Source organism: Xylocopa sonorina, chromosome 1 (genome assembly GCF_050948175.1).
Source record: "Xylocopa sonorina isolate GNS202 chromosome 1, iyXylSono1_principal, whole genome shotgun sequence".
Lineage (NCBI taxonomy): Eukaryota > Metazoa > Arthropoda > Insecta > Hymenoptera > Apidae > Xylocopa > Xylocopa sonorina.
Genome location: NC_135193.1, coordinates 20,842,980 through 20,863,324, shown reverse-complemented (window position 1 = coordinate 20,863,324; position 20,345 = coordinate 20,842,980). Strand labels below are relative to the sequence as shown.

Sequence of the window (20,345 nt, the reverse complement as noted above, 5' to 3'; positions counted from 1 at the left end):
GCCGAAAGCAGGGTGAGGGAAGTTCGAAAACCGTTCGCGAAAGGATCCACCTCCCGCGGTGCGGAGAGTTTCAACAACTTCCAAGCAATTGTGCCCAGCCTTAATTGCTCGACCCTCGAATTCCACCCCTCGCTGGGTTAAAAGATTCTGCTGAGGAATTTCGTCGAAACCCTTCGATCGTCCATCGTCGAGAAGGTGACGTTCATCGTCGAGCGAATCGAGCCAGCGGATCGATAAAATGATAACGAATTACGATCAGCGAACATCGAAAGCCCATCCCTTTTCGTTAGTCTCGAGGTCGCGTTCTATTTCGGCTAGCCAGAGTTATCCCATAGATTTTCCAGGACGCGACCGGCGTCGCGCACCCTCCGTAGAACCGATGCATCTTTCCGCCGTTACCGATAAATATTCCACGTGGCCGGAGGTAGGGGAAAAAATGAAGATAAACGAGCGGAAGAAACGCGTACGCGTGTGTATATATGTACGCGCGAAGGCATCGGGGGTTTTACGTGCCACTTCGACAGCGGAAAAATGATTCCGGTCTCCCGTGGTTGCGCCGTTGCCTATGCGCGACGATTTATCGATCTCCGTTCGCCGGGGAATAATTTTACATCGACGATGCACGCGGCTGCGGCCTCAAAGTCACGAGGAACGAAGCGGGTGCGGCGTTTTTCGCGGCGTTTTCGACGCGCGAGGCATTGCCTCGATGAGCTTTATTACTTGGTCGATCGTGTCCCTCGATCCCTCGTTCGTTGTCTGCTCTCCAAAGCCTCGAAATCGGCCCGATAAATCGTTCCGCTTCGTTATTTCGCAGCGTTGCGATCGCGCGAGCGGGACGCCAAAGGCGCATTCCATTTTTTCACCACCATAAATTGTAGCTGCGAGTACGAATCAATGGCGTGTTGCAACTTTTGCCAACAGAGATATTTATTTATCTCGGTTTTTCTCGCTCTCGATAGCGAGCGATTCTTTCTCGCAGGTGTGACGCCGCTTTGTGGACGCGGCTGTAAAGTTCCGAGTGCTTAAGGTGGATATTGTTGGCAGAAACAAATGTAGCGCAGCCACTCTAATCTGTACACGGAGATAGGTTTACGGAACATGCTGGGTTGATTAAGCAAACCTCATCTGATCGAGCCAATATCAATCTACCGCGATGTTATTGTCCGTGTACCGTGGTACATAGTAGTTAAATTGAAAGCAAGCCGAGTAGAAACAATGGCTCTATTAATACCTCGGATACGTAAACTCCGTTTATGCGAAATCTCCACGCGAAAATTATCGGCTGAGCTGAAACGAATAAACAGCCTGGGCGAAAGAGGGCTGTATAATACGTATGTTGTAATGGACGCCTATTATCCGACCGATCCGTTTATCCGATACGTCTTTCCGGATAAATGGAGTTTCACCCGTGGAGATCGCATCGCAACGGCGGAGGGAAGAACAAAAAAAAAAGAGGAACGGAAACGCTCGAAACGAATGGCGCGCGATCGCGACCGTCGACGCTGGAGAACGCGGCCCCTCCCGTTGGTATCGGTTTTCAGGTGTGTTTAATACGTTCGAACGAACGCAAATAGCTGATAAGCGGCTGGTTTAATTAATCAGCAACGGTGAAAAGTGCATCGCGTTTAGTGTTGTCTGGTCGAGGCAGCGTGCATAATTGAAAGGAACGGGTGGTGGAAGGGGTAGGGGGTGGAAACGCGTGTTCGCGGCTGCAGCCCTTCCGTTCTCGCCGCGCCGCCGCTTCTGTAACTAATTAGTCACGGTAGTAGTCGGGTTTCACGGTGCGCCTAATGCGTTTACGCGCATACGAGCTCGCGTCTACCCGTGACGCTTCTATACTTTACGCGTAACCAGTCGAACGGCTCTGAAATTCGTGCCGCCACTGATGGGTACGAGGGTTAATTACGAGCGAGCTACGGGTCGTCACGATTCGATAGACGGAATTACGAGTCACCGTGCGAGTGACGTTGCGATCACTGGTCCAAGGAGGAAGAATGAACAAACGAGGAGAAGATAAAGCAGTCTTTTAAGTCGGAAGAAGGCAAAAGAGCGACGACTCGAGGAGAAACCGCGAAAGAGTAGCCGCTATCCAAAGTTTTCCTTTTCGAAAGCTCGTGAATGCTCGAGCATTCCCTTCCTAAAATAGAAGGGATCAGTTCGAGTCCCGTGGGCTCAAGTACCGTTCCCGGTAAATCTCGTAATCCACTTAGAATGCGCGGTGGCACGGCGCCGACTATTCAAACCGGTGGGCACGCTGTAACCCTTTAAACGCTTCAAAGGGTAAACCGTGCGCGTTCGCGGAGTCCCACGGAATAAGCGCGGGAGAATTTTCCGCGGCGATCCTCTCGTCACGATGAAAAGACAGCGAGAGCCTTTGAAAGGCGCGACGATAAATCGTCGGGGCAAACGTCACGGCTGCGCCCTCGGGAACTCGTTCGTTTCTCGAGCGATCGTTAATCGATTTCCTTCTTCTCTCTCTCTCTCTCCCGACGCTTCCATTATTAATCTCATCCCGCCTTACGCCAATAAATCGTCCTCTAACCAGTTACCTTTGAGCACCTTTTTAATACGCTTCGTCGGCGACTTCCTCGGGTTCCGTCTCCCGGAACCGTTCGATTACTTTCGTCCCTTTCACCTAGCCCCATTACCATCTCTCCGTCGTTCCTCGATAGCGCCAGTTTCATTTGCTCGATTGTTTTCCACCCCTCTCTATCTTGGTTCATCTTTCGATGACGATTCTCATTAAATCTCTCGCGATTAAAAACCGGAGACGGCCGGGACCAAAGGGGACCAAAGGGGACCAAAGGGGACCAAGGAGGGAGCGGAGATCTCGCGCGTCTCGCAATTACAGCCGCCACCGGCTCGTTCCCCGGAAACTCGAGATACCGCGGACGAAACGACGTTGCAGAGATATCCGGCCGGGGAAATAATGTGATCTCGGGTCGGCTGCAAACGAGCCTGCCGCTAAATCGACGGGAATTCACCGGGATCATCGCGAATTTCCTCGTTTAATCTTAGGATTAAGTCGACGCTGGATTTTTCAGAGTCTGATATACTTTTTCCGTTCTTCCTCACTCTCTTTTTCTTCTTCTTCTTCTTCTTCTTTCTCACTTCTCACCGGAAGATCGTAGAAAATATTCGAGGTACGTAATAACCGGCGATATCCACCCACTTCCGTCCGTCGACCGGTTGTATTTACTTCGAACGAATTACAGCGGGATTGCTCGTTTCCACGGGACTCCTGGGGGTGGATTTCCTCGACGAGCCTCGAAAGGATGATAAATAGAAGCATTTCTGGGTCGCGTCTACGCCGGATGGTTAGGCTGCCGACACTTCTAACGCGATTAAACGCGTTAACCACCGTCGCTCGTAAATAAGCGAGCTTAAACACACCACTGCGACGGGAATAGTTCCATTGGGGGTGCGCGCCGCTTTGTTTCGAGATCTCGTTGCACCCAATTGCCCTCCCGTTTCCCTCGCATAATTCAACGATCCGATAGAAACGGTTGGAGGTCGCGCGAGATACGGAGCGGGTGATCTTTCGCGCGGGTTATCAGGCTACGCAAACCGCGACACTTGCCATTTCGCTCGACTTCGCAAAAAAAGCCCACGCGGGTACACTTTCCAGGAGCATTGACGGCTCGCACCCTGCCATTTGCCTCGAAATAAACGCGCCGTCGTCCGTGAGGCTCCGTGACCCACGAAAGAACTCCGCCCTCGAAAGGATCCCTGCGCTTTGTGCGACGACCAAAGGCCTGTGAAGTCGACGACTCGTGAACGATCCAACGAGCAATCGTCTTTGCTTGCTCGTCTCTATTTTTCTCGCTTTTTCCCCTTTTTTCTCCTCTCTCTCTCTCTCTCTCCCTCGATGGAAACGAAAAGTCGCGCCTGGCACGACTGGCACGCACAGAACCGATATCCACAGGGGTAGTTTCTAGCCGTGACCGCGAATGGATCGAAGGAACGCTCGAGGACGAGCCGGGAAATTGAATCTGACCGGAAACTCGTCGATATCGGATTCGACGGGGTCTCTGCTCGCGACGCGAGCTTTCCAACGGGATAAGGAGCATCTTAGCCTTCGAGATGGTAACGCGAGAACCGAAATGGTATTTCGGATAGACAGAGCTACGGGGAGAGGAGCGAAGATACTCGCGCGAGCAATGTTTCTCGACATCCTGAACTTTTTCAACTTCCAATGAGATTAGAAGTCTCTGCAGACGCGATGGAAAGTTTACGTTTGCGAAGTACGAGGCGCAAATAAATTCCCGTATGGTGCCTTGGGAAATCTGACTGATTTAAACGCACGTTTCTCAGTCGACAACGGAAGAAGACTGGGGGTGGACGTGGGATTGGCCACCGTGCCATGGCGACGCGATAACGAAAGAAATGTTGCTTCTTGAACAACGAATACAGTCTGAATTGAATAACAGTCGCAGTGGCTGCGAGTAAAAATGATCCGATATCGAGGAGGACGAGCGAGAGGGAGGAAAATGGCGAGGAATCGGAGGCTCGTGACCGCGCTCGAGATCGAGGGATGAAATACTTGGGGAGGGTTGAAACGGCGGCGACAAGTCGTCGAATAGCGTGTCACGCTTCGCGAAGCTCTACGAAGGGGAGGGCGACGCCGCTTCCGGTCGATGAGAATTATCCCTGGGGAGGGAAGATCGCAAACTTCCTGTCGATACCCTCGTAAAGCGTCTCCGTAAAGAGCCAACGACGTACTCTCGTTCCCTACGATCCCACCCGACCAACGAGATGGACGCGAATTAGATCTTCGAGATGCCGCGATGTTCGACGGCTTTCGAGAAAGTATCGTAAATATTTGAAGGAACACTCAAACTGAAGAACACGGCTAGACTCGTGAAACCATCGAAGAAGAGAACGTGTCGTCGAAATACACGTGTCTACGAACCCTTTAACCGGTGCTCGTACTTGTTACACTCGAAGATTAATGCAAGCCTCGCGTATTCGCTTATCCGAATGAAATCGAAGGACGCGTTGGAGACACGGAGGAGAGCACGTAGCGACGCTTAAAACGGATCGAGGCGAGACGAAACGGAGCCTTCTGGGAGGCGTCCAAGAAAAAGCGACCGTAAACCCGTAAGCTCGCGTAACTTTTGTTTTCGCGCTTCGCCTTTGGACCGACTTCGCCGCGGTGCGCTCGTACAAACCAACTTTGCCACGTGTTATTAGAGTTTGTAAATATTTTTACAATCCACAGAGCCGGGTGAACTTTCCCAACAAAGTCGTTCGAATTACTCTTTCATACAGAACTCATTATCCACCACCTCGATGAAACTCTAAACGCGAGTCGAATGAATCTACTCGCCTCAAAAAAAAGCAATTCAAAACGCATAAATATTCCAGAACAATTCTAGCCATTATTACAGCTGTAAGTTCAAACAACAAATACTCGCGGCAAACTTTCGCCAGACAGCGTCGCGTCTTCCCGTGGGACCGTGGCTTCTCCCAGGCCACCCCTTTTTGTCGTCGTCCGTTCCTCCGCGCGCTCTCGCGTTGCCAGCGCCGCGATAAAACGGGACGGAACGTTGCGCACGGTTTATAAAATATTCGAAGGCTCGCGACGGGGGAGGTTTAACGTCGCGCGGATCGATACGAGAATCTTTCGAGCCGCGTGCATACTGCCTAACCGATGATGAATGGCTCGCGACTATCGCTGGGGCCGTCGCCCCGATCCGATATACGCGGACAGGCCAGCCCGCTCGTATTTCACGCGGCGGAGGAAATGAGTTCGGATGGATCGGAGCTGGTATTGAATTAAGGGCTGAACGGACGAACGCCGGACGGTGGCTCGCCGGAACAGGTGAAAAAAAAAAAAAAGGGCCATTGGAATTCAATGGCTGGACGCGGGGATTTCGTTCGTTTTTGGTGGACGTAGCTGGCGGTAGGAACGGCTGGGGATATTTACAGCGCTCGTAAAAACTCGGCCAATTGGAATAATTTATGCCCTCTGTCCGCGTGGCTAGCTAGATTCCTAGATCGTTGAGAATTCGCTAGTTTCAAAGGTATCGTATCGCAATGCGTCCGCTCGAACGATAGAAACCCAAGTTGGCTGCTAATTCTCGCATCTACGCGGAAGTTAGAATTGTACAGTTTCGCGCGTCACTCTACTGCGCTAGTGTCCAAGTATAACAATGGAACAAACATACGAGTAAAACGCAAACGATTAGTTGATCTAGGCTAGAAAACTAGATTTCTATGCGAACGCAAAAATGCGTGCTGTACAAAGGCTACGTTAGTTTACAGTACACGTCTGTAGAGGAGCGTCGCGCAAGTGGTAACAGCCGGTGTATGGTCAGACGCGGTCGCTGGAAATTAGCACTGCACGGTGTTCGCGGTTTCGCACGGTTGTAATCCATAAAAAGGATCACTGGTAACGCCGTGATCGCGTCAGAATGTTTTCTATCTCGCAATAACTCCTCGAGAACGTGTCTCTCGACATGTATTACCGTCCAATCCATCGTCGTTGTAAATCAGCGACGAACGAACGAGCGACTATTGCGCTCGGATTGAATCATTGAACGTTTTCACCGTTTTCGCGCGATCTTCGCGCTCTGATCGTACATCCGGCTGGAACGCGTCCGTCCTCGAACGTTAAACGACCCGTCTGTTCAGTGAGCTACGACATTTTTTCAGCCGAGGCAGGGATTGCAGTCGCGGCGGAATTGAAGCAGCCGGAAGACCGCACAGCGGAAGAGAAGATGGCGCTGCTAGGGAAGCCGAAGCTGGGCGAGGTGTCAAGGGCGCAGATACGTATCAAAGAGTCGAAGGAGTTCAAGAACACGGTGGACAAACTGGTGCAGAGGGCCAACGCCTCCATACTGCTTGGTGAGTCGAATATTTACGAGTTTCAGGTGCGATCCCTTCGAAATTTATCACCCTCGTTCGCTTACAATTGCACGTACACTTCGAGAAGCGTTACAGCTGCAATTTCGAGTCGAGTCGTAACGGATTGGATCGAATTACGTCAAATTAACTTCAGGATTAAATTATTTTCTTACGTCATGTTTCTGAGAGTTGTACATTACAAAGTACGATTTTAGTTTATCCAACGTTATGCTCCGATCTTTTCATCCGACGATCCGTCTCTCCTTCGTTCCCAGCATTTTACATCAGCCCTTGTATCTCGCCTCTACGTCATTCTACGACTCTGAATCCTTCTTACTGCGCCGCTCGAGCGTGAATTCCTCTGTGAACGGGCTTTGATTAAACGAACACGCGTTAAGAAACCGCTGACCTATTCCTTCTCCACTGACAACAAGGGAATCTCCAATTGTATGCCTGCCTCTTTAACAAAAGAGTAGACATCGTCGGCTAATTCTCGTTCTCGCAGACTTTCGCAGACTTTCACCTCCGTCGCCCTCGACACACCTCGTTCGCGTTAACCACGGAACGCGTCGTTGAACCAGAGTCACGGAACAAAGTACAAATTAGAAGCAGTTCCCGTATGCTTCAACTTCCATCGAACTTCGAACAAGTATAACTCAATGGCGTACGTGGGGTTGATAAAAGTGTAGCATTGGTTCGTTCGCGAACACCAGCGTCTCGTTTGTTCCAGGTTGACATTAAGTTCGAAAACTTGTATCCTTCGACAAGGTGGCAGGAAAGGGAGTTAACGCGAAGTCCGGTAAATCCGGTGGCGACGAAAGTTCCGCGAGGAAACTAGCGGCTGGTAAATCGACTGGGTGCTATCGCGGCTGCTTTTGTTCGACGGCTCGTTTTGCATTTCACGTTTCGCCCTTCCTTTTGTCAGAAGAAATCGCCAGGGACACGCCTTATTCGCGCCTCGATAAAGCGTTCGCCACCCTCGTCCCATCGGCAGCCTCGTTTCCATCGTCGTTTCGCTCGTCTCGAGAATATCGGTACCGATCCGCTGAATGGTGTTCGCCAGCCAGCAGAAGACGCGGGACAAAAATGACACGGGGAGAGGTTGTTGGGAAAAATGAATGAATTCCCGGTGGATGACGAGTCGACTTCCTTTTTCGAGGGGTCCTCGACGAGCAGGAACGAAGAGGGAATTCCACTCGAGGTTCAGAGACGTCCGACCGGTTGATTTATTGGCAGGCGATGCGTCTGTCGTGTGCCGGGGGACATCTTCGTTAATTGAGCAGTCGGCAATCTGGTTCAATTTCGCGAGTGGAATTGTTCTCGAACGGTGGCTAGAATCCGTTTCTGTTGTAATAGGGAATCGTGGAACGCTGCGAGCGAACTTGTACAAGTATCCCAATAATATCGCGAGCGATACGCGTGCAAGGAAGAATTTTAATTTCGACGAGCCTCTGTCAGAGCGGCGGACTGAAAGCGCGTCGCGCGGAAGGGTTTAATAAATTTTATATGGAGAAACAGATACGATCGCGGGGGTGAAAATGAACTCGCGAGTACCTTCTCTGTTCGAGTTTAATTTATTAACGCGTTCGAACGAATATTCATCGATATTATTAACCAGCCGCGGTCTCTGGAACGTTTATGCAGTTAGCGTTTGCATTCATCGGATGAAATCGAAATGGAATTTAAACGCACCCCATCGTAATCGCGATGATACTCCTTTCTGGAAAATTCGATCGCTCGTTCGTAATTGAAGAACGACAAGGTCTGCGAAACGCTTGTTCGCGGAGAGCAGTCAGTAAAATGGACCAAACCAATGACAGACTCGACATCTTTGAACGTGAATCGAATACGAGGCGAACGAGTCGAGGAAGAAACGCACGGTCTTGTATTATCCGAGGGGATCTGGAAAGACGCGAAGAAGCGTAGAGATGTTTGAAATAACCTTTCGAACATTCTCTCACGGTGTTTCATAGAATAAAAGCTGATCGTAACCGCGTTACGTAGGAGGATCCGAGGAGATATCGCGAATCCACTGACACCGCTAATGAAATCATCCCGTAAAGGGAATCACGGGGATAAGCGAGCTCCTCCCCTAACGATTTCGATTCAGGCCGCGCCGCGGCGATATATACCGGATGACGCGGGAATTTGCGCTGCGGCTGCTTTAAATGTAAATCTCGGTGTGTCTTCCGTGCGTGAAGGTGTTCCCCGCTGGGGATCCATTTCAACGCGATCTCGACTGCCGCTGCAAAGGATTCCACGCTCGATCGGACGTCCGTGGGATTCGCGTTGCTACGATTTTCCCAGTTTGTCGAATATATATCGTTACCCCGGATTCGAGGCCGAGAGACACGAGATTGCTTCGTGTAATATTCAACGCTCAGCTTCGATCGTTATTAATCACCCACGCGGGATGATCGCAGAGGTCCGACATAATTATCGCAGAAAAATCGTACGAAACGCTTTTTCTAGCCGCGCGTAAGTGGTTTCAAGTCCCCTCGCGACTCTCTGAACCGAGACACCTCGACGCAAGAACGACAGTCGTAATTGGGATCTGAAATGTTCGAACGAGACGCTTCGAGTCGTAATAAAAGACACGACGGAAGGTATCTCGAGTGGTAGGCGTTGCGTAAGCGAAATGTACGGGAGTAATTAAGAGCGAAACCTTGTTCCAGTTTCTCGACGGGGCAGACGGTTTCCCGGCGAAGACCAGCGCCGGGATTTTTTCCATCCATTGAAATTCAAATGAACCGTGACGAGCATGCGAAATAGAATGCAAAAATGTTAAAAACGCCGCGCAATATCTGCGAAAATTGAACGCATCCGTCAGTCAGGACGTCGACAGCTGTCGCGCGTCGATGAAAACGCACGCGTCCCGATCGCGGTTGGGATCTCATAAACAAACGAACCGTTCGCTGGCAGAACCGAACAATACCCTCTGAAAATCGAGTCGAGGCTAATTTTCGGTCGATCGGGTCGCGTTCTTCCCTCCACGCGCTGCAGAACGCGGGGACACCGTAATGGCGTCGCTTCCGGCGTCGCTTCCGGCGCCGCGCCTTCGAGCATCTCGAGCGCGAGCGGTCCCCTGTGACTTTCGTCCGTGATTTTCATCGGATCGAATCGAGGGAAACAGAAATAGCGGGAAGAATAAAAAAAAGGGGGTGGCTCGAAGAACCGGCTGCCTTTGTACGCGCAATCCCGACTACCCTCGGGGAAGTTAATTTTAAACTGGAACGCGTGAAACGACGGTGTTGGCGCGCCGGTGGAACGCACTCCGTTCCGTTTGTTTTACGCTGGATCACCTTTGAATTGGCTCTTTGTGCCCTTCGCTCGAATTACTCCGGTTAATCCGGCGACCTTTCGCGTAATTACTTAAAGCAACACGATATCCTACCTCGACAATGGTAACTAGTTTGTGGCTTTACATTCGCGCTTTCGACTTCAAACAGTCTCCCCTCGATCCGTAATTCGCATTACCTCTCGCGCGTCCTTTCTTCGTCGTGCTCTTCCGGTTTGGAATCGAGCGATACCTCGAGAGTGTCATACAAGGAGAACGGAATCGCTTTGGAAAGTTTCATCCGACGAATGGGGTGGGGCGGAACAACGAGCAATAATGAACAAGCCGGGAAATCCTTTCGCGAGTCCCCAGCTTCCGGTAGGGTGGGGTTCGCCGCGTGAAACGAATCATTAAATCTTCCGCGAGGATGGCAAGATCGTCGCGCCCGTATCTTCGCAAGAAACGCTGACCCAGATCCGCGAGAGAGGATCCTGCGAGACCCTCTTCTTCCGTTCGCCAACTTCCACTTCCCCTCGTATTGTACCTGTTAAGGGTGACGCGTTCTTGCCTCGCGACCTGTCCCACTAATTCGTTCCTCGAGCCTCTCTCCCCCCTTTTTTTTTTTTTTTATCATCGCCTCGCCTTTATCCGCGCGGTTTTTATTTCTCGCGCGTTTAAGACGTTTCCACGGGTATCGCCCGGAGAGACGGTGTTTTCAGCGGGGATCGCAAAGTCGGCGAGAGTAACTGCGCGGGACAACGGATCGATGAAACTTTTATGACGAGCGCGGAGCGGAACGCTCGTAAAACTGTTCAAGTTTCGCTTGTCTTTGTTAATACGTTCTCGACCTGCGCCAGACGGAAATGTAGCCTCTGGGAACGAATGGCGCGCAGCTGTTCCGAACGTTGCCCGGGTATCGAGGCCGGAACGTCGACGAGTAACCGTGAATTGTGCGGTTCCTCCAGAATTTTGCAAACTTCCAACCAGTACACACGTGTCTCTCGTCTACGCCTTCGTCGTGAGCGTAACTTCGTCGCGCATCGCATGAATAATCGATCGGACAACGCGTTACACTCTGAACAACCTTGAACAAGAAAATTCCATTCGAACGAGGCGTCGCGCGGCTGCCTTTGAAAGGCAGGCTGGAAATTATCAGCAAAGAGAGATCGATCGGAATGTTTTATCCTCGCTGGAGCGTCTCGTCGTCGAGAAGCTCATCGCGACAGACTGATTTATGCCGTTGTCAGAAATCGTGTAACTGGCGCCCGCCAATTACCGCGAACGCGAACGCGAGCACGCGTGAATCATTCGTGGAGCTGAAGGAAAGATCGTGGGCGTGGGTGGGATCCGTGAATCGGAAATACCAGCGGCTGGTCCGTTCTCCGTCGGAAGCCCTCGTGTTCCACGGCGTCTGCGCTGATTTATGGCCGGCTCGAACAAGAAACTCGCGAGCGGGGCAACTTTTGAGTTCGTTCGGTTAGCAAAAAGCTTGCAAGGTTTATCGACGAGCCAACCGTACCCTCTTTTTACCCTGCAACGTTGGCTACATCTGAACGCTGGGCGAATAAATATTTTTCGCTCCCGCGTACGTCTTCCCGTTAAGAAACCAATCCGAAACGAGCGTCGCAGCACTGTTCTCGCGAGTAACTTTAAAAGTCGCGACGCCCTCTGCGCGGTAGTCGCGCAGTGGCGAAGAAGGAAGCCTCAGGCAAAGTTTATTTTACAACCACCCAGGAAGTCTCCGCGGAACGTCTGAGCAGAGGCAAGTTTCAGACACCTCGCGTGGCTACGATCCGAGATGATTTTAACCAGCGTGTATCTCGTTCGTTCTACGACTTAAGCACCTCTCGACAGTACCGTTTGCGTATCTGTTCGCAGGCACCAGCTCGTGGAAGGAACAATTCACGGAAGCGTTGACGGTGAGCGGCGGCGACGAGGACGACGGCGAGGGCGGAGGCGAGTCATCCTCACCGTCCTCCACGGATTATCTGATGCACGGTCTGACGATATTCTGGAAGGTGTTGTTCGCGTTCGTCCCACCGACGGGTAAGTCGCGCGATATCGAGCCGTCCTCTCGAAAGAATGGAGGAGTACGCGGTGTATAAAGTGGCGGGATGATATCCGACGGAGCTGCATCTGGCACGCGTGAGTTATGTTTGTCAACAGCCAAGCGAGATGCACTCCACTTACTCTTTACCGTGGAACGACGCGCTTCGTGAAATATCTTTGGTATATATACATATATATATATGTAGAATGTTATATACCATCGCGACAGAGTTCCTCGCGGACACGCTCGATTTTTCCGAATAATACGAGTCCGCGAACCTTGTCTGTTAGCTGATTTATCGGGCGTATTAAATCTGTCGAAGCTCCAATGGACGCGTTTCTCGTCGATCGCGACTATCGAGAGCCGGATTCGAAGGGGATTCCATTAAAGCAAATTCTGTAAGGGACGAGTCAATTTTTGTGTTTTAAAGGTAGATGGAAAATAAATGGAACGACTTCGTTAAGAATAGCTGCTCGCGATTCTTTAGCCGCATTCCGCTCGCGAAAAGATCCTCCAACGGGGTTTAACCGCGGCCAGGTAGCAGCGAGTTTTACCAGCACGTGCAGAGCCAGCGAGAACGCTCCACGCAGCGACAGAGAAGAATTTTATTGCGGTGACTGTTCCCGCAGGAAATGAAAATCGAGTTCTCCCCGTGGACCGTGTTTGTCCTTTAAATTCGAGCCAAACTACGTTCCCGGTTCTAAGAGTCGGTCTTTCGCTCCCCTTTACTGTCAATCCTTCGTCCGCAGTCATTTGCAACGCGTACTTTGAAGGATCGATGAAAAATTCAGACGGTACACGAAGAAATATAAGAAGATCTGCGAGTGTTTCGATTATTATCGACCTCTACTACTAGTTGCCTTTTAATTGCACGCCAAATTAATTTAGCCAAGCTGTACGCAAGAACTTCTGACTACGATTGACCTCTACTACTCGTAGCATGCGATTCTACATCCTAGTAACAATTCTTTCAGAATTGAGACCACGAAGAAAGTTATTCAAGCATTTTTACAGTACGCGAGCGTAACTTTCTTCGAATTCTCCGTTGGTGGCCAGCTAAGGAACAGTAGTTAGAAGTAAGACGAACTGTGCAGGGAGCTCGGTTGCCTCGCTGTTTATGTACCTCGGGTATTGAAGGGGCAAGTTTGCCCGCAGAAAATGGCTGTTTGCCATTCCGCCTAGGGAACGACTTCTCAGCGCGGTCGCGTCGGTTTCTGCCGGAAATTAGATCTCATTGCCGGCGAGAAATACCAGCCGCGAACCGGAAACCGTTCGCTACATACGAAACGAATTCTCGACTCGTCCCGCGTCTCAGAAGTCGCGAAATGTCGCGAGGATCGCGCAGCGTCGCGACAGAAATCAGCAACGTACTCGATCCGACGGAACGAACGTTCGTTCTCGTACCAAACAGTCGCGGACGAACAAACGAACGAGTAATCGTAAAATCCTCCGTTCGCGATCGCGCAACGTGATACAACGGAAGCGTTCGATCGATTTCGATAAAAAGCCGCGGCTCCGCTCGGGAAGCACGCATGCAAACGCGTAAAGCGAGTCGTTAACGGGGCCGAACGTGATTCTCTCTTTTACAGGAGAGATAAAACCGGAGGGTCGGCGATAATAGCCGTACAACGCGAGTAACGATGGCGCAATTGGATAAACCCTCGAGCGCTGCTCGCCACGCGTGTGTGTACACAGAGCGGGTGCGCGGTGGATTTCTTCTCGCCTGATGATTTTACAATCCTCCCCGCTCGACGTAATATTTTCACGGAACCGTCTTAAAACATCGCGCGAGGTGAATATAATGTACCGCGTTGGTTCGAGATCCACGTACGTGCGTGGCTCTCGAGGAGCGAGGGAACGCGGCAGAAATTTCAACATGGCGGGAGGAAAGAAGGCGTTGAAAACTCGCGGCTACGGTGGTTCATTCGCGATAATAGGTCAAGGAACATTGCTATTCCGTCCATGGTTACGATGGTTATCGATCGATCGGTAGACGCGTCGAATCGACGCGAGCACTTCCTTTCGCCTGTTCGCCACGCACATTTCCGGAACCCTGCCTCCCTTTGATCCGCGACTGTTTTGTCATCGAATAAACGCGGTAATCGTTTCACGGAATAATTGACTTTGCGAGACTGTAACTCGACGGCTCTGGACGCTGCTTAAGAGGCTAACGGACCTTCTGGCTGCGAGAACTCTTTAAATTTTCATCGAGCTCCCTGCCAGTGGAGGAAGAGAACGCCACGACGGACGACTCGCTCGCGTCCTTTCGAGCAAGCCCGTGCGGAAAGTTATAAAATTATCGTGGCAACTTGCCGGATCATGCGATGGAAATTCCAGCTATAAAGAATGCCTTCGGGAGAGGGGATTGAAAGGACACGCTTCAAGCTTATCGCGGACCCACTGGTTCAGCTACACTGAAGTTATCCGCAAAGTTACGGGGTGGTTTCATCGAAAAATGCATGGCGCAGACGCGTTCTGCTAAAATTCAACCCCTGAAACGATCTAAATAGAACTACTTCATTTTATTCGCGCTACCTTGAAACTGCGTTTCCTGGGCTTGACAAATTCTCTACTAAATCGTTCCAATGTCCCACGAAGATTAACAACAAGATCGTACAATTTACTTGTGAAAAATAAAAAAGCAAGAACTTAAAACTTTACGAGTTAGTGAGAGTCAAGTAAACTAGTTAGACCAGGGTAATCAACGAAGAGGTAGACAACGATAACGCGCAACGGTAGCCAAGTCCGCGATCACGACGCGCGAAGAATCCTTCAGCTAAATCTAGAGAGGCTATAAAGTGGTTTCACCCCTGGCGCGGATTATGCGGAGGGGTGGCTTTCGATCGTGCCTCGATCAGGCGTCAGGTCGACAGCCACTCGATAGAACCTCCCTCCATGAGCGAGAGAGAGGACGAACGAGGGTGAAGAATGTTCGTGACACGCCCTCGAGGTAATAATTCCCGTGTCCATCGCCGTGAACTTACGCGTCCACCTTCGCGGCACCCCAAAAAGCTCCAACGATCGCACGTCTTCGCGTTTGGTTTAACGAGAGGAGACAGTGGAGGGTGACGGTAAATCGCAGTGGCAGGTGGCAACGATTGCCCTCGAATCGCACGGCTTTCAAAGACGAGAACTGCTCTGCAGCGATCTCGAGGAGACTGAGAAACATTCGCGAACAGTTTCGCAGGGTATAAACTTTTCTCTCGCTAAGAAGGCGCTCTCGCGCACAGGGTGCGACACTCGACGACGCCTCTGGCTGCATTTATCGATCGAATCGTCGACGATCTTTGGGAGAGATAAGACTAACAGTCTTCGAGATATCGTTGGGACGTTAGGAACGAGGGGAGAGAAGAGTACCCGTGAAGATCGCGGGAAATCAGGTTCCAGTGTCCTAGAAACCGATCTCGAATGAGTTGCGATTCTTATTCGAGGGAGGATCGTTCGTCCTTCTCTACTGATTTATGGAAATTCAATTTGAAATTCTTCATTTCATTTCGCGTCGCGCGTGAGTCGCTCGAAGTACTCGTTGAATATTTGAAACAGACGGATGGGTTCGAGTCGCGAAACAGTCGATCCGCCTGGCCCAGGATGCGGTACCGAAAGAGCCTAATTTATGACACCCTTGGGTGTCCACCATCGCGCCACCATCTCGTCCTATGGCGGTGGAAGCTGAGCGATCGTTCTGAAAGCTCGACGGTCCCCTTACACGGACGCGTTAACGAGACTCATCATTGAGACACGACGAAATGGAGGAGAAGAAAAGGAACGATCCAGCGTCGATGGATATCGTACAAGTTAATTTCGAAGAATGTATGAGGGCAGTTTTGCAGCGGTGTACTCTGCCGTAAAATGTTTCATCGATTACTTTGCGCGTCGAGCGAGTAACGAAGGGAGAGAGAGAGAGAGAGAGTGAGAGAGGAAACGATAAATCAAAACGGGAACGAGAGAAGATTAAGACGACGACACGGTCTTTCGATATACCGGCGGTAGTCCGTTTAACGGCTCGCTGGGAAAAAAATGAAACCGTAACGGGGTATCTCGTGATTAACGCGATAGATCACGGGCTGACGGGGCCATCAATCACCGGTGATAAAGGTACACGAAACAACCGGCTGAAAGAGAGAACGTGCTCGACACACCTCGGATCGTTGGGGGATCGCTTTCTGCAAATCTCCCGCTTTGTACTGCGAAGAATAGACGTTTAAACGGGACAACGCTCGCGATACGTGCTACGAAATCTTTTACTAAATCGAGAACGAATCAGCGATGTTACGAGCGTAACGTACGAGTCGTTTTTTCCTTCGATCCTTCATGAAACAATTAGAAACGATAATGGAACGCTCAGATAAATTCTAGATCGCGTCTAAACGGTGTTTTTCTGAAAATGATGAGCTGTATCTTCGAGTGAGAAGCTTCTAACTAGCGACGAGGAACTCTGCGACGTAGAACAGGAAAGTGGATCACGAAGACGCGAGGCAAGACGATATTATCCTGCGGGAGGGATCGCGACTCATCAGGGATTTCTAACCCTCGTTGCCCTACTCGTTGGTTACTTTATCATCCCCGTTTCGGTCCACAAAATTACACTCGCGATCCACAACGAACTTCCAACGTATAATAATTGTAACGGGTCAGATACGAGCAGAAAGTTGTTTGAAAAAGTGCGAAATGGCGTTAGAAGCTTGGAGAGGCGTGCGCGCGGTGATACAAAGGGTGAATTAAACTCGAAAATGTGATTGCAACAAGATCTCGATGCGAAACGAGCGCGTGCACGCGGCTCCAGCTGCGACTGTAATGAAATTCTAATTTCGACCGACGAAAAAACAAATTGCACGTCCGTTTCAAACAACGCATCGCGCAATCCGCAGCGATGCAAATGTCTTCGGGTCTCGCGTGTACGCTCGCGATTATAATCGCGAAACGAGCGACAACCGAAAGCTCTTGGAATTGCTAATGGCGCCGATCTCGAGGACGAAACGAACGTGCGATAGAATTTTTTCTTAACAGGGTTCCACCTCGTACGACGCGGCGATATTTCTGTCCCCAGCTTCCTGTTTCCGGTCGCGTACGCGCGTGCTCGCCACAGGACGAAGCGTTTCGCGCGGAATCGCTCGATCGTACGAACTTCTCCAAGAAATATCGCGCGGACTTAGACGCGTCTACAAATTGAGCCAACTTTTCAAATACACCAGACCGTTCCACGCAACTGGACCAAGTTCCACTCGCGAGAACTGAAACTCAATTTCACTTGGTTACGGTTTACTTAAGTTGAGTTTAAGAAAGTTTTAAACGTCCACCGCGAATCTATCCGTAATCATTCTGTAGAAATGGTGTAAACCGTGGGATCGATCGAGAGGATCACACGGGCTGAATAACAATTTACAACGTGAACATATGCAACGCGCGATGTGAGACGGGAAGAACCGTGATCTTCTCGGGTTAACTGGGTTCGTAAACTAAAACTGATGACGCCTGGGGGTCTCTCGTAACCGTGTGTCACGTAAGGGAGCGTGCACGGGAACGAGAAAACCGTGTCTCGCTATAATATGCATAAAACGACGTACGTGTGTATCAAGATCAGAGGATCATCCGCGAAGGAACCGGATGAGAGATGCCTTTGAAGAGAGCGTATCCTTCTTGGCGAAGCGATCTCTTTTCGAGCCGGTAAATCGTGGAATAGCCGACCGCTCGTCTATTCGACTCTCTCGCGATGAACTTCATTAGCTATTCCAGGCTAGTTTATGATAAACCGGTGGCTCGTAAAGCTAGCTAGAAATAGGGGTAGAAGGAGGGCGGGTAGATAACCCAGCCCTGATTAAACGCACCCTCGAGAGTGGATTGCGCGCGACAGCCGGCTCCTGTTACGGAAACGATCTTCAGCGTGCGTTCGCGTTCTACTTCGACGAGCTCTCGTGCGATCTAGACTGTCAACGATTCTGACGTCTGGGTCATGCGTTCTAAGTGCATCGCATTTTTGTAAACATTACCAGTGATCCATCGTCGCGAGTCTAAAACAAGCATCGCGTCGGATGATCGAGCCTCCTCAGCTATAGCAGAGAACGTGGCGCGAAGGCACGGTCGACTGTACAGGGACGATCCATCACTATTCCGTACAGGTACAAGAAGGCATCGTGACGCGAAACAGAGAGAGAGAGAGAGGCTAGAATTACCTCGACTACGAGAACGTAGCGCTGGGATTTTTGACTAGCGCGAAGGAGGGCGTGGAAAATTGGAAACGATCCGTCACTATCCATCCAGATGCAAAGTACAATAACTCTAGCTACCTGGTTGCATCTGAATTTAACGAGCCGGAGGAAACGTTCGATACGAAACGGAATGGAGAGACGTCGAAGGAGATCGAGGAGACGGTCGATCGATCGGCGCCGTGGTAAATAGTAATAATCCGCGAGAGTTCGTCCAGCGTATCCTGGGTATTACGATCTGGTATACACAGCAATAGCTCTCGTCGGGTATTAGAGCCTAACCCGACGAAATGAAATTTCCGCAGGTAATTTCCGCAGACCCGCAATCCCGACAGCTTCTGCCCGGCATCGATCTACGTTACAAACCGATGTTTTATTTTTATAGCGCGAGGAGGGGCAGCTCTTGGAACCGCTCGAACTGGAAACGGGATTACGCTTTTAATTGAGAAAAATATCCGCGCAATTACGATCCGTTCCTGAGACGAGGCGGTTCGATCGATTTGAGTCGACGGTTCGCTTGGTGGCCACCGCGTTTTATTTAACGCCGATCGCGAAGTCCTTCGAGTGTACACAGCCAAGCAGAACGGAAACGAACGTAACGCGAGGGTAAAATGAACTGGCTGTCTCGACTACTGAGAGCGTCGAACGCTGTGTTTGCTGGGACAATAAGCCAAAAGGCTGAGCAAACCACCCCCTGGGCGCGACGCACGTTAGTAGCTATGCATACACTCGTTCGTACTATGCACACATCGACGAATTGTTACGCGCAATGCGTGGCTGAATCGTGTGCACGCATCAATCTTCTGAGGAACATCTGTACGCACGTATTCGAAAAGTTTCGCGAAGTTCGTAACGCTCCTCGCGTCTTCTCAAAGCCGAACGAAAGTAGCTTTAGCTACCGTTGCAGAATGGGGAGGGATCGAGGCTCTTTTCAGTTACACCACGGCTAAGCTTGTATTTACGAATCGCATTACCCGGCTCCAAAACGAGGAAACAAAGTCGCAAAAAGGGACGGAGTTTCGAGAGCTCGTATCACCCCCTGTACAAGGAACATCTTCTCGTGTTTTCGAACGTTATTACCTATTTGTCGCGTAATAGGGAGTGCGAGGGAAGGAGAGAAATTGAATTTCGCCAGGTCTTACGATAGCAGACCCAGCGTAACCGTCGTATTTTTATTTCCCTCGCGAAAGAGAAGAGGACGCGTAGCGCGTCGCGAAGAACAACCTTGAAGCACCGCGAGAGACGTCTCGTTCTTTGTTAACCGTGGAAAAGGAAAATTAATCGTTCACCAGGAACGGAAGGACGATCATAATTCCAAGAGACTTATTCCCTCTGAAACGTACGCGAATCGATCGTAAATTCCTGAGGAGTTCACCGTAATTCACTTAATTCCGCGGGTTTCTTTTTTTTATTCAGTCTGTCATAGAAATACGCCATGCTAAGGGACAACGTTATCCGAAAATGCATCGCGCGTTGAAAACACGGGACGAATAACCGTATCGGATAGGACGCCGCGTCTGTCACACGTTTTATCGTGAATCTTTCAACGAGTGCCTGAAAGGATCGGATAGTATTCCCCGGCTGTGGCTCAGGCGAAATAGGACAGGAGCACCCTTACAAACGTTGCTCCCGACACGCGATCTCTCTTTATCCCTCTTGGGGATCTCGCAGTGCCTGGTTCAACGTGTGAAACTACAACGAGATAGACGGGACACCAGGAGGAACCTGGAATTTGGACTACACGCGGACGCGTAGGCGTCCAGCAGCGCGTGCGAGAACGTCGCGAAATCTCTTCGTGCCATCCGTACCACATTGCGAGACAGAGAAAAATGCTGAAAGATGAGTTTATTTTAATCGAACGTTTTAGACGAGCGTGTACATAATAAAAAAGAATATTCAGAGAAAAAGCACGGTTTGCCATGGAATTCTGCAGAGAACAGAGATAAAGTAGCAGCTAGAAATAAAA

At 50.5% G+C, this 20,345-nt stretch overlaps 1 protein-coding gene across 4 annotated transcripts in view; it reads left to right on the top strand.

Moving 5' to 3' along the window:
- The window catches only part of Calx (sodium/calcium exchanger 3), a 70,738-nt gene that overhangs the window by 34,545 nt on the left and 15,848 nt on the right, over positions 1 to 20,345 (top strand). For 3 of the 4 annotated variants that reach the window (XM_076900507.1, XM_076900493.1, XM_076900498.1), the window contains 2 exons: positions 6,658 to 6,849; positions 12,005 to 12,172. In XM_076900507.1, coding sequence (XP_076756622.1) covers positions 6,658 to 6,849; positions 12,005 to 12,172 — 360 coding nt within the window. The remainder of the gene's footprint in view (positions 1 to 6,657; positions 6,850 to 12,004; positions 12,173 to 20,345) is intronic. The other variant, XM_076900514.1, reaches the window with a different exon arrangement.